We start from the raw sequence: 15,000 nt of genomic DNA, 5'->3' as shown, positions 1-15,000 counted from the left end.
TGGTAACCCCAGCAGTTCGATTTAAAGCGACATCAAATACTGACCTATTTCGCAGTTATCTCCCGTGAAGCCGATCTTACAGTTGCAGCGGAAAGCTTTATTTTTCAAGTCTGGTACACATGTACCTCCGTTTTGGCAAGATGAGGAGGCACATTGTGTCTGAAATGGGAAAAAAGTCGTCTTTTATACACTACGGAAAATCGTTTAACTTCGACATAATGACCGAGTTTCGGTTATTCTTTCTGTTTTTCTCGAACTTGTTTTTGTTATTATTTTTTATACACATCAATCCTTTTACTCGTTGACATGAGCATGCTGAGATACGAGTATTGTCATGTCAAGATTTGATAGCAGTCACGTAATCACAAGTGCTTGGAGAACCGAGCCAAGTTGTTAGCTAATGCCATGAAATGGTGGACGTCGAGCAGCTAATTATACGTTTCTTGACGTGTAGGTTTTTCACGTGCTGCTGGGTAATTCTTGAAGTACTTGTGTTGCTTTTACAAATGATGTTTCAACGATCTTAACGCAACGTTTGTTTTCATTGTGGAAGCAAATCTTCATGTCAGGATACAAACAACCTTCTTCAGACGTTATTGTAAATAAATTATTCACGTTTACAGTGTAAGTTGAACACAGGATAATTGTCTGAGCAACAATGCCTCATTATCCGACTTTGGACACTTCTACATTGTTATAGGAACAACAATTGTTTTGACCGCCCGGTTCCATATGCGAAATTTAAGCAAGGATACAAATCTCACATTAAATTAAGCGTGGGTTAATTAGAGACGAAAGGACGAAGTGATCGTCGCACGTAACTGGACAATTTAAGCAATTGTCTTATATAGACACCTGAAAGAGCCAGTTGGCTTCAACGGGATACGACCTCGTGGCTTCTGCGATCACTTTTCCCTTTCGTAAATCTCACCTGAACAGAGAAGTGATGTGAAGTTGAGTTGACCCTAAATTCTTCGGGGTCTCTGTATCGATCAGAAGACAGCAACTCGCACCAGAGCTTGCCATCAGCTCCTCTTGATGCAGCCATGTTGAAAGACAGGCAAGAGGGATGACTCAGACATTCAAAAGTGCAGTCAAAGACATCGGCAACCGTGTGTGTACCAACTCTTGGCACATTCAGATAATGCGAGTCGTCTCTTACAAACACATCTTGTGGCACATGTGGGTGATACCATGTGTTTAATCCTGTACCACGTGACAGCATGCAAATTTTAGAATTAATAACTCTGGGGGCAACATTCATATCATATGAATTAAGTTCGAGGGCATACCATTCAGTCAAAAGTCCTGGAAACTTTGGTTTAAATGCCAAATGGAACAGTCATTTTCCGGAGAGTTTGTTTGGAAAATGTGTCCAGAGGTACTCCAAACGGAATTTCGGAAATTCTTGTATCATCAAGTTTACCGATTGTTGAATTTCCGGGCCCTTTTTTTGTGTAATGTGTAAAATCGAGTGATGAGAGAAGGTAAGCCCTGGAAACAGGGGTTTGAAACTAGAGCATTAAAACTGAAGTATTTTTGGAAAATCGCTTACAGAATGCATGGTCACTCCCACCGTAATTTTCCATCAAATAGTAAGCACCCCTAACCTCGACTCTTCACCAGGCTCTGGACAACTATGCATATTCGAAATACTTAGGGAAAGTTCGCCGGAATTTGATCTAGTTAGTTCATCACGAGTGTGTGATAGTAGAGAAAACTTAATCGGGAATAACATGGTTTAGCATTCTTATAGCACAGTCATTTTTCTATGTAAATATACGCATTTCTATGAGTTTCTTTTTAATCTCTGTTATTAGAACCTTCTTCGTGGACATTTATGGATTCTATGACAACGTTATCTAAAATATTTGCAGCTTTCATTTCAAATCCAGGATTTTCTTTAGTTTTTCAGTCATTTCTCAGCGATTCAGGGATTCCTAAGTTTCCAGGTTCGGCCCACGATCTTCTTTTAGGTTGACTGCGGCTCGCTTGGCCGTCGAAAGTTTTCTTTGTTGCGACTGAAATAGGAGAAACATATTTGAGCTTAATTATACTAGGCGGGACCAACTCATCACGTACTCCTATGGAAAAAACAAGCGGAGAGGAAAAAAATCCGAATTTGCCTTTTTTTTTTTTTTTTTTTTTTTTTTTTTTGTTTTTTTTTTTTCTTAACTGTTTGTACAGGATCTTTTGGCTTATTTTGATGTTTTTCAATGGCATCATTTATATGATATTTAACAGTTCCCATAGGGTAGCCATTAAGTAACAAAATCCTCTGGAGGTCATCTAGGGCAGACTCTAACAATCGGGGTGACGAACAAATTCTAATGCAGCGATAAGCCAAAGTGCGGACTAGGTTTATTTTGTATTTACGCGGAGTAAAAGAGTCCCACTTGGTGTAAAAACCGGTGAATGTCTTCTTTCGATAGATTGAACAAACAGTTAAGAAAAAAAATTGATAGATTGAACAAACAGTTAAGAAAAAAGAAGTTCTACCTTTCCTAGGTCATCACAGCAAACACCTCACAAAACAGCTGAGGTCTTGTATAAACAAATTCTATGGTATTTTCAACGTCACAATAGTTTTTCAGAACACCCGAAGAATCAAGTCTTTTTTCCCTTACAAAGATAAACTGTAGCTCCTTCCTTCAGGTCAAAAGTAGTGTACAGAGCAAACTGCTGGGATTGCAATGATTTCTACATAGGGAAAACGAAACGCCGATTACGTGACAGAAAAACAGAACATTTTAAAGCTCTAACCGACAAATTGTCACGAATCTGCAATTGCTGATCATGTTTTCTTAACCAAACATAGAATTAAGTGGGATCATTTTGAAATATTTGCAACTGGTCGATCAGACATGCATTGCAAAATTAAAGAGTCTCTGTTGATTCGTGATCTTAAGCCAGCCTTAAATGAAAACGTGGCAGTGAGAAACTTTATCTCTATTATTAGGATATTCTTGTCGTTTTATGTCAATCAATTTCGTTAGTTTCCAGTCCGTACAGTTGTATTTTTGAATTTAAATTTATCTGTAACTGAATAATAATCACTTCTGATGATGTATGTTGTAACATACGAAACGTTAAGTTTATAAAAGTTATGCATTTCAAGCAAATGTTTGTAACCGCTGTTTGCGTTTTATTCCTACATGTATTGAAACTAAAATGGCTTAAGTCAAATAATTTTTTTGAGAATTGAAAACATTTCTGCTTCTCGATATCGTCAACTGACTTTTCTTTCGGATGTTGTGCGTCCCCCGCAAATAAGTTAAGGAATTCTTCAACAGTGTCCGGCTCCGAAACAGTATTTATTCTTCGTTGTTTTTCCGTGCATGTGGTTGACCCGATAAATTCAATATAAAGTCTTTATTAAAAACTAGTCTCAACAGACGTGAGGCTTTAAAGTCTTTACGAGATAAATAAGATTACCAAGGTAACCGCGTTATATAAATTTAAACAGGCATCTGGTCATAAACAACTCTTTGAATTTCTCAGTCCTTATCCGAGGACGCTGGTGTAACCGTTTTTGGCGGGAGCAATTCTTGAAGACGATGATCTTTGTAATAAGCCATATTAATAGTTATCTTATTGAACAATAATAGTTACATCCTTTATCTTCTCTTCAATTTGCACTTGATATCTTCAAGTAAAAATTATCCATGTCGAAACGCCCCGTTGCAAAAAAAATTGCTTTAATTGACAATACGGTGGTGACATGGCGTTTTGTTTAGGGAGCATCCAGCGGGGTTCCTTAACGCACACGAACACGCAAATGAAAGCTTCAAATTCTAGTAGTGTTGATAAAGCTATTTTGCTTTCACTTAGACAACGCTGAAACATGATGGAGTGGTAGTTATGTAGATATGTGGAAAAAGTCCTCATTTGCAAAAAAAATTAATAAATAAAAAAAGTAATGCTGAAAGAAAATTCCAGGGGTCAATTTAATAAAACTTTTACACGTGTAATTTACAAGTGTAGCTATTGTTCTCAGACTCTAAAATAATGGCTACACTTGTAAATTACACGTGTAAAAGTTTTATTAAATTCACCCCAGGACAAGAGAGAAACAACTTGAAACGTGGATAAAGGAAAAGATAACTTACCAACCGCACGAGTTCCTTCTCGTACCACAGAAAACAAAACGAAGAGGAGAAAATAGCATATGACATGCGATAACATGGTGAGTAAATGACTGACACAGTCTGAAGTTAAATCCCGACGATACGTTAAAGAGTGACGATTCTAGTAGTGTTGATAAAGCTATTTTACTTTGACTTAAAACAACACTGAAACATGATGGAATGGTAGTTATGTAGATATGTGGAAACAGTTCTCCTTCGCAAAAAAAAAAAAGACTGAAAAAAATCCAGGACAGGAGAGAAACAACTTGAAACGTGGATAAACGAAAAGACAACTTACCATCTGTACGAATTCCTTCTCGTATCACAGAAAGCAAAACGAAGTGGAGAAAATAACATGTGACACTCGTTAACATGGTGAGTAATGACTGACCGAAGTTAATCCCGACGATACGTACAAGATCGACGATTGCTATTAGCTTTTACTGCATGATCAGTGGAAATGTTTGCTAAAAACCCACAAGATCACACCACGCTCACTAAATGCTTGCTTCGTTCTTTATCAACACCCTACCTAACACAAGCGCAATGACTGTAAGAGGAAACCAATTTATTAAATATTGATGACAATAATCTCATATGATGTACCAAATTGGGAAACTTCAGCGCCACTGAAAGTTCATAACTCACAACATGAGTTTAACTTCCGTTATTGAAAGAGAGAGCAATTGAAAAAGTTTGACGATAATTCGATAGGGAGTTAACAAGTCTTGCCAACTCCTTGATAAAGTATTTAAAATACTCAAGAGCGTTCCGCACGAAGGACAGAAACGACTTGTTTTATGAGAACATCTGCTAAATATTAATTGTCATCTACTTCTGAAAATTCATACCTCCGAAGTAAATAATTCTTGTATTGAAGTGTCACAGTATTTACCTGCAATATTAAACTTAGGGCTAGGGCAAACGTCGAACTTTTCAAGTGTCGAATCTAATATTCGACACATGAAAAGTTCGACGTTTGCCATAGGCCTTTAAATATTATTAGTTTTAAATATTAGCTTTGTAGTCCATTATCGTATATCATACGTCAAAATGTAATAATTAATTGGTTTTTGGGAGAATTACCAGCAACGTTCAGTTTGTTCCTTCCCGAAGCAGAATATATTTCGCCTTTTGCCACTGAAAATAGCTTTAAGAAGATTGTGATACCGTCAAAGAAAGAGTTTAACTTACCTCTGGGATTTCTGTCATTAACGGATCCTGAATTTAACTGGGAAAAATTCTGAGCAAAAGATTGTTGTAGCAATTTGACGATAAAACAGTGCCGCGATAAATACATCTTCTTCGATGGTTTAAGGTCGGTACACACGAGGGAGCTTGCTGCCGCAGCACGCTCCTGCAACACGCTCCCGGAGCAAAGCTCCCTCGTCTGCACCAACGATTTCTAGCGAAAAAAATATGTTGCACAACAAAACTTTTGCTCTCGAGTTTTGCTCCCTCACATCAAACTAGTTTGATATGAGTGAGCAAGCTCCAGGGGCAAATCTGTTGCACGAATCTGTTTCAGGAGCAAGCTCCCTGGTGTGTACTGAAATTTGCTTGCTTTGCCATGACGTGTCTCCAGTTGACCAATCAAATCGGCTCATTGCGAACTCACTTTCAAAGTTCCCATGCCCCAATCGGGTTGTTTTATCATTCAGCTCCCTCGTTGTGTCCTTCTTGTGTACTGGTTGGGGTACTTACCCGGGAGCGTGTTTCAGGAGCAAGCTCCCGCGTGTATCGGCCTTTACGATATAATGCGCGCGGATATTTTGCGAGTTGCGCAGTACGAGCAATGAGCAAAATGTCCGCGAGTATTATATGTTAAACCGTCGAATAAGAGATTCATTATTCCACTACAAAAAGGTATTATTTTGCTTCAATTTTATTTGGTACGGGCCATCCTTTTTTTTTTTTCGTTTACCGTCGAATGCGTTTCCTGATATTGGGTCGGTCGGTCGGTCGGATTGAAAAAAAAACCTAAAAAAAGATCATAACCATTCTCGGATTCGGAGCCCTGGTACCCCAGCATCATAGCTGTGGAGCCAGGAAAACAACAAGACGTGAACCCAAAATCAATATGGCGGAAAAGTTGGTGGATGTTGTTGCAAAATTAAGACAGCGATCAACCCCCAAACCTCTTATGCGACATAAAAAATGGCTCAAAAACGACGTTAAACGGAGAAAAAAAAGGGGATGGCCAAAGAGTGTTTCTAAAAAAAATGCATCTGTCGTTCAAGTTGCTTCAAAACGATGCAAACAGCACAGGAATTCAGCCAAAATGCTCTTTATTTGATTGTATAAACGAAATGACGAGTGACAAGGTCTTGTAATGATTTCATAAAATAACGTCCTCCGGGAAAGCGGAAAGCGTGGAATCACAACCACGTTTATTATACTGTCATGCTAACACAGCTATTGACCAATGAAAGCACGCGTACTATCTGAGTTATTTTATAATGCAAGATGTGGAAAAAAAGAGTATGAACCAAAAAACAATAAAATACAGTCACCGTGTAGAACCATCATTGTCACTTTTGCGATCCGAAACTTCCTAAGTTCTTATTCAAAACCTCGTCCAGAAATAGCTTGTTCACTCTGAGAAAGTTCCTTTTGTTAAGTGTACGGAGAAACGTTGCATTACTGTTAGATTTTTAAAGGCCCCAGAGGGGTTTCCGTTAAAACAATGTCGATCGCTGCTTTTGCTGGTATGGACGCGTTACTGTCTTAGTAAACAGCACTGTCTACTTAAATAATTACAGGGTCTAAAAGTCCCTTCGGAGGCACTTTACTGCACCAAAATATATCCCATAGCTTTCATATCATTGTCACCGTTGTCACCTCCGTGCTTGGCATTGTTTCCACACGAACTGGTGCTGTCGTAAAGACCTCCAGTGCCAAAGCCGAGCCTTGAGTCACAAGAATCGCAGTTGTCCTCGTTGTTACGAACAACGCCAATTCTTGCTTTGGAGTGGCTGGTGTCGCTACACAGAACATTAAAACCCTCCATTAGACAACCTGTTTGTAAGGAAGCCTGTGGACCAATTAGCTTCTTCCATTCAGCCAGGCCAAGTGATACGTTGCGATATTGCCCATCGGCAATCAGCGAATAGAGAGAATCAGCCCGTTTGTTAATGACAACGAAATTTGGGTGTTGTGCGGCAGAGATCTTCATACCGAGACAGATCTTGTTGAAGGATGTGTTCCAATAAGTTGGTAACTTTGTTTCTTGTGTGTCGAACCCAGTCTGTCCTCCAGGAAGGTTGTAGGATGTCTTGTTGCTCCAAAATGTCGAATCGTAAAGGAAAGTTTGCTGTTAAAAAAAAGGAGAGAACCTCTAATAAAAAGGATCAGACATTCAAATTACGTTTTCGGAATCATGGACGGTTAAAGTGGCGTTTGACTCGTTTCGAGTACAAATAGCTCGAGACATTATTTAATTCGGGGCTTGGGATAATTAAGCAACGCACCAATTCCAGGAAGGAATTCTCCATTTGGAATCAGAATGGACAATAGCAATAGCAATAACAACAACAATAACAACAATATCAATAGTAAATAAAAAAGAACGACCATACATTAAAAGTGAATGTCTAGTAGATTGAAATACCAGTACCGCATCGATAAGCCTAGGCACTTGTTGAGTGTGGTTAGCTTTTAAAGTTATTGCTAACACTTCAAATACTAAAAAAACCAAAGTTTCGATTATGGTAACGGTGTTGTGTACCGTAATTCACCTCAATTGTATTTCTCGCCTGACAAAATACTGGACTCCTGAAATCTCTATAATTTTTATTCTCAGAGGGGCTCGATTCTATTCCTATATACTTATTACGTCTTAAAGAGACATGCGCACCTTGAGTTTTACCGTAGATTAGGGCAGAGATCCCGCGTTCTGACCACTGGTAGTACGTGGTTCAGCTTCCGAGGTGCATTTTTAAATAGACAATTGATGTTCCTCTCTAAAAAGCTGTTGTTTTGTTCTGCCCGTTTCATTGGCCTTGAAAAGCCCTTTTTGGGTGTGGTCAATTAAGTATGTATGCACTGTATCACAACAGGTAACTAGTTCATATTCATTGTAGTGTTTCTTAGCTCCGACTGACTTCAAAAATGAAACCGTTGATTGGATTTAACTTCAATGCAGAGTTTCTGCGATTTTGGCTTGCGCAGAGACAGCCAAAAATGCGTCGGAGTTCGCACGCTGGTGTGTTTGTAAAAAATGAAAATGAAATGATGAGTGATCCGTGGAGCAAAGGCCGGTTGGAGTAAGTCACAATATAATACCTTCTTTCCATCAATCTTCATGACCGGTGTCCATGCTCCAGCTCCGCATCCGAAATCTCCAAAGTGACACAAGACGGAAGTTAGCCCAGAGTCCAATTGAAGTGTGGCAAGTACGCTTCTGTTAAATCTGTAAATTGGACACTTTAGGAATTAACGATGCATGTAATAATCGCGTTTCGAAGGGTTGAACGCTCAAAAATACGAACTAAGCAAGGTACAGATTTTGCTAGCCTGCTTTATGCAAAATAATATTGACGCAAAAGTAAATAAATATTAAAACACAATTTTAGGAAGAGCACAAGGTAGTTTTTTAGAATTGTCGATCGAGAATTAAAAAACTGCCATCAGCAACAAAATTTGCGATAATACAACAACATTAATTTCGTCCCACGAATATAAAAAGTTACCATCAGCGAAAAACATTTTGGGGGATTTTTGCTATTGTACTTTTGGCTGCGATTTTTGAATCGCAAAATCGAAAGTGGCATCAATTTCAGCGGCCGCCTTTGATCAAATTACCTTGCGCGTTTAAGCTTAAAACAGCAAAATACCACAAAACGGGACAGGACATTACAAAATAAATCAACGTGTGAACATGTGAGCCAAAGGGCCTCTGCTGGCGCGACATGTGGGTGACCCCGCAAAAAGTCTTAATGACCCCCCACTTGAAAAAATTGACTGGAACGCTGCAGTTCAAGTTCAATACCACCCAACTCAGTGCCTTCCGAGCTTGTTTAATACGTACCACAGGCAGCCCAGGTATACGCTCATGGAACGTCTAGATTGTTATAATGTTCTCGATCGCGTTTAAAACTATCATCTACGCCTGAATGCTCTTTTTGTACCATAATGGGTATTTTACTTGTCGTTTCTATCTATAGTCGGCCATTTTTGTCCTGATCTAAAGGCGTTTGGTACTGTAAGAGTCGTCGCTATAGTAACGTAATATAGGGAATAGGCCTTATTCGTGATGACGTCTGACTAGCTAATTTCACCACCAAGCCTCGAATTCGAAAACCAAACTTGTAAATTTTAGTATGAGCTAAATCCCAAAGGAGCAAACTTGTAAAGAAAAACCACGTGCAAACAGTATTGCATGTCCAGATGATGTGAATAATTTTGTGAGAACGAGGCTTGGTGGTGAATTTTGAGCAAATTTCGTAATCATTCATAAGGCCTATTAGGAAGAATCTAGGATGAAACCGCACTGCTCTCGTCCAAATTAAGTAGAGAGATTTTTCTTCGGTGTTTTAGAAAAAAAAAGCAATTTTCTCACTTGTTCTGCTTGTCAGCTTCGAACAGGGCTTTGCATGACACAGCAGCTGAAAGAGAAACAAAAACGATTAACTGCTAAGGAAAGATTTTCGCCAGAGAAATTATTCTGTTGTCGGCTTTCAACAGCCATATAACCAGTTTTTGTCAAAATGACAGAAGAAAAAAAAACTAATGGAAATAGAAATCCAAAAGATTTTCTACTTGATCAATACTCTCAGCACAAAACATATGCCATTTAGATCACGGATAAGAGCACAAACTGATTGGTAACCACCAGTAGTGACCTCGATATAAGCGACATGAAATACGTACTTACCTATTTCGCAGTAATATCCCGTGAAACCGATCTTACAGTCGCAGCGGAAAATTTTATTTTTGACGTTTGGTACACATGTACCTCCGTTTTGGCAAGGTGAAAAAGCACACTGGGTCTGAAATACGAAAAAATCCTTTAACTTCGACATAATGACCGAGTTTCGGTCATTGTTTCTGTATTTCCGTTTTTACTTGGGTTAAATTGGTGATCCTCATTTTATCTAGGTTGATACGCATTTAGATGAATTGAAGAAACTTTTTTTGGAGCCTAGAGAAAAATTAGGGTCAGGTTAGGATCATTTTTGGTGATTACATATGGATATCAATTGACATATTATAGAAAAGTAAAAAATGAAAAGAGGTGTAATGGATAATGTCCGTCTGTGTAGGGTAGTGGTGAATGCACAGGACTATAGACCTGGAAGGTCTGAGTTCGAGTAACGGTAAAAGCATAGTACAGTACTTTGTTCCCTTACCATGTTGTAACCACTCTCGTCACTAGAGCCTCGGTTCGACCCAAGGCTCTAGGAATCTCTATGTAGGAGAACATGCACCGTGGGGTTTCTTATAGCCAAAAATTGGCTATTTGAACCTTACGGCGCCCGCTCACTCCTCGTGCTAACATGAATGCACCAATTAGAGAAGCTTTTGATTGTTCTTCACGAAAGCCAATGAGAAGACACTTTGTTTCAGGATTCTCCAGAGCCCTTCTCTTGACTGAGGGAGAGAAGAGCTCTGGGGTCAAAGTTGTGTTGTAATTGCTGTAATGTTCATCCTGAAAGGGTAAGTGTATGAATGCAGAAACCGGCGACAAGATGACACGAAACAATAACATAAGACAGCGCGTGTGGAAAGGTATAGACGTTTTAAATCCTTTTTTTGGGGGGGTGGTGGTGGAGGGGGGAGGGGGTGATAGCTGCTTTAAGATAGGTAGAGCGCATATTCAACTTATGTAAAATGTAAAATGAAGACCAACTTAACCTGGGTAAAAACGGATTCAACGTGAGACCGGATTTGACCGACAACATATACACATCAATCCTTTTACTGGTTGACATCGGCATATAGAGAAATATGCGAGTATTGCAATACCTAGTGGATGTGTGTAAATTTGATAGCAGTCACGTGGTAACGAGTGGTCAGCCTATGAATTAGATGGCATCAATCTTCTTAATAGTTTCCTGACGTGTTCTTTACGTTCTGCTGGATAATTCTTGCAGTATTTGTGTTGTTTTTTACAACTGGTGTTTCAACGAAACGATTGTTTTCTTATGAGAACAAATCTCTATGTAAAGATTCAGAAAACCATATATTCAGACGTTATTTGAAATGAATTATGTATGCAACTTTTAAATTGAAGATAGGACAATTGTCAAAGCTGCTAGGCTCTATTATTCGATTCTGAACACTTTTCCCATTGTTAAGTTACAGGACAATCAAATGCTTTGGCTAAGCGGTTGGAAGAGGAATTTGATGAAATTCTTAAATATAGGTATCTGCTCATAACAATGGAAAGGAGCTGTGAACACTGTGTTTATTATACAAATCTCACCTTAGCGGAGAAGTGGTGCGAAGTTGCGTTGGCCCTAAATTCTTCGGGGTCTCTGTATCGATCAGAAGACAGCAACTTGCACCAGAGCTTGCCATCAGCTCCTCTTGATGCAGCCAGGTTGAAAGACAGGCAAGAGGGATGACTCAGACATTCAAATGTGCAGTCAAAGTCATCGGCAACTGTGTGTGTACCAACTCTTAACACATTCAGATAATGCGAGTCGTATTTTACGAACACATCTTGTCGCACATCGGGGTGATACCATGTGTTTAATCCTGTACCACGTGACACGTGCAAATTTTAGAATTTATTCTTGGGGTGACATTCATATCATATGAATTAAGCTTGAGGGTGCTTAACATTGAGCTAAAAATCCTGGAAATTTTGGTTAAATGCAAATGGGACAGTTACTTTCCGGAGAGTTCGTTTGGAAAATGTGGAGTACCTCCAGAGATACTTCGAACGGAATTTCGGAAATTCCTGTATCATTTTACCGATTCTTGCGTTTCCAGGCCCTTTTTCGTGCGAAATTGAGTGTTGAGCGAAGGTAAGCCCAGGAAAAAGAGGTTTGAAAACGGAACATTTCAATGGAAGTGTAATTTCACCGGGTGTTGGTCGGTATTTTTGTCAAGTCGTTGGACATTTTTTAAAACTAAGTTAAAAACGCACCTTTTTCATTTAGCATTTTTATCATAATCTGAAGCGCGATAGATCTTTTTCGCCACTATTTTAATTTTGATTATGTATTGCATCCTGTTTTTCATTTTTACTGTGTGCTTTTATTAACTTTTTATAATATCTTACGTTACAAGTGTACTTTTACCTTTTCACTTATTTTATTCTGTGAAGCGCATTTAAAGATTACTTTACTATGGAATTTGCGCCATTTGCGCCGTATAAATTTATCATTATTATTATCATCATCATCATCATCATTATCATTATTATTATTATTATTATTAGTAGTAGTAGTAGTAGTAGTAGTAGTAGTAGTAGTTGTAGTAGTAGTGGTAGTAGTAGTAGTAGTAGTAGTATTGGAAAATCGCGTACGCAACGGTTACTCCAAGGCGAATTTTCCAACAGATGGTAAGCACCCCTAATCTCTTCGCGAAATATGCATATTCTATTAAATACTAAGGGAAAGTGTGCTCCGGAATTTGATCTCGCTATTTGTTCATCACTGTCAGTGTGTGAGAGCAAAGCAAACTATAATCGGGAATAATGTGATTTACCATTCTTATAGCACATTTTTCTGTGTAAATATGCGTATTTATGCGCGTTTTTTTGACCCTCATGTAATAGAACAGATGGCTACCTTCTTCGTGTATGGTTACTTTTGTGGGTTCTACTCTTCTGTTGGGAGACTAGACCCTCCGTGAGGGTACACTGGGTTGCCTGTGGTACGTGCACCGTTCCAGACAATTTTTTTCAAGTTGGGGGGTCATTAAGAAGACCATTTGAGGGGTCACCCAGACGTCTTACCAGCAGAGGCCCTTTGGCTCATAGGTCCTCACACATTCGTACGACGAAAAAGATCCTTTTCTGGGGTTAAAAACCTGGCTCCCGGCCTGTTAATTAATCATTTGTCGTCTTTAGAAAAAATAGACACGCATTGCTTACGTTGGTAGTGAAGTAACACAGCGATTTATTCCATATAAAATGTCAACTGAGCTGTGTGTTGTCTTCCAGGAGATTCAAGTTGTCCTTGCGTAATGTGTAGCTCTAACAGTGCACGATATTGTTTTGGTATTGTCTATCATTGTAGTGCCATGGTAGAAGTCTTGGTAAATAGCCTAACAAGACATGTGGTTACTAGCAAAGTACTGAACCCAAAAAGATTGAAGAAAATAAATAAGAAGTGAGAAACATATATATGCTTCTGGGCTGACATGCTGATAATTTTCAAGCTCCCTCACAACTTCTTTCACCACAAGTTTAAGCGTGCTCTCTGAGCATCTGACAGCTTTGTAATACTTAAGTTTCTTTTTCTGTCAAGTGTTATAAAGTTTGACAATAAATGAGCGAATTCAAAACAAAGATTACAATCGCCCACCATTCTTTCTGCAAAGTCAAAAATTAACTCTCCAAGACGAGGTTATTTATCACCAGGTAATTCCATCATTTTGGAAATAGCAGCTACTTTATTATTCATCGACAATTTTTTGCTGATTTTGGGGCTCAGGTTGTTGAACTCAAGCTCGCTTCCAACAGACCTGTTTATTTTCGTGACTTATGCGTTACCACAAAAATTTTTCCCGTATCACACTTAAACATGTATGCAAATTTGTTAAGCTCGAAAATTACACAACATGACAAGTTTACACAAGCTGGAAATTTCACAGAAATCTTTTCCAGCGAAACAGTTATTGAAACAAACAACATATTTGCGATTAAGAGGCAAGAAACCCTTCCTATTTCAGTTGCGTGCGTGCAAACGAAACACACAATCACAAAGCATATGCAGTTAAATAAATTTCTGACAGTTCACATCAAACCCTTTTCAAAAGAACCTTGACGGTAAATAATAAAAGACAAAAGAAACAACAAGCTTTCATTCAAGTAATTTTTTTACCTTTGCTGAGTTGAGTCTTGCCGGACAACTTAGATGCGACTTCAGTAAACACAGTGATGCATTCAAGGCGTTCGATTACTTCAGTGTTTGTTAAATCCATAAAATAATTGCCATTTGACTTCAGTGTTGTATATAGTACCAAGCTAAAGCTTGCTTGATATGCAACGGCGAAAAATGAAATTGTTGTCGAAGACCATTACTCGTCGCTTTAAAGATTCCAGGTATTTATTTTTCATCGCCTAAGTTGTTTATCCAATTGACGTTCCATTCTGGAGCTCCATAAGGGCATATTTTGTTTAAAGATGCTCTAAAACCCCATTTGCGTTACAATGACTTTCAACGCCATTCCAAGTTAATAATTAAATGTCCTCCCGTGTGCACCAAAGAAATCTACGCATTACCCCAGCCCCCTCAAACCTAACAAAATACGCAGAGAAGACTCTATGCACAAAGACACCACTAAGCAGGGGAGTGACAGGCAAGACTTTTACCGACACGGAAAAAAAGAAAACGACGAAACGCTACACAGATTCCGACTGGGTTTAGCAACCCAGTAATAAAGCAAGGACTACGACGTACAACGGCTGCAAAAAGGTTATCAAAAAATATTATTTTCCTTTTTTTGCGTTAATTTTGTGATTACTGGAAGCCGTTCGACGTAAAAACCCATTGTTTTCGGGCGAGAACGGCGAGGAAATGCTCCAAAGTGTAACACCCCTTTGTCATAATTTTGTTCATTAATATTAAAGCTATTGTCTCGTGGTGTTCTCCTAGCAGTCGTCGCTCAGTTTCTGCTTGAGGTCAGTTAATCGAACAAGTCTACTGCATGTTCTTCGTTACTATCTGAGAAGACTGCAGATCATCTAACCCTTTGT

General features: G+C 38.8%; 2 protein-coding genes across 2 annotated transcripts in view; both read right to left on the bottom strand.

Annotated features, from left to right (window-relative positions):
• The window catches only part of LOC138027410 (protein jagged-1b-like), a 4,867-nt gene extending 219 nt beyond the window's left edge, over window positions 1-4,648 (bottom strand). Inside the window, exons 1-3 of the mRNA XM_068874984.1 lie at window positions 4,426-4,648; window positions 932-1,206; window positions 45-159 (exon numbers count right to left, since the gene is read on the bottom strand). Coding sequence (XP_068731085.1) covers window positions 45-159; window positions 932-1,206; window positions 4,426-4,501 — 466 coding nt within the window. The 5' untranslated portion in view covers window positions 4,502-4,648. The remainder of the gene's footprint in view (window positions 1-44; window positions 160-931; window positions 1,207-4,425) is intronic.
• A 1,756-nt stretch (window positions 4,649-6,404) lies between these two features.
• LOC138026464 (uncharacterized skeletal organic matrix protein 5-like) overlaps window positions 6,405-15,000 on the bottom strand; it is a 9,934-nt gene continuing 1,338 nt past the window's right edge. Inside the window, exons 2-6 of the mRNA XM_068873834.1 lie at window positions 11,554-11,828; window positions 10,003-10,117; window positions 9,688-9,733; window positions 8,412-8,538; window positions 6,405-7,440 (exon numbers count right to left, since the gene is read on the bottom strand). Of these exons, the coding sequence (XP_068729935.1) occupies window positions 6,916-7,440; window positions 8,412-8,538; window positions 9,688-9,733; window positions 10,003-10,117; window positions 11,554-11,828 (1,088 nt within the window). The 3' untranslated portion in view covers window positions 6,405-6,915. The remainder of the gene's footprint in view (window positions 7,441-8,411; window positions 8,539-9,687; window positions 9,734-10,002; window positions 10,118-11,553; window positions 11,829-15,000) is intronic.

This window comes from Montipora capricornis, chromosome 12 (genome assembly GCF_036669925.1).
Source record: "Montipora capricornis isolate CH-2021 chromosome 12, ASM3666992v2, whole genome shotgun sequence".
Classification (NCBI taxonomy): domain Eukaryota; kingdom Metazoa; phylum Cnidaria; class Anthozoa; order Scleractinia; family Acroporidae; genus Montipora; species Montipora capricornis.
This window is presented reverse-complemented; position numbering and strand designations above follow the sequence as displayed.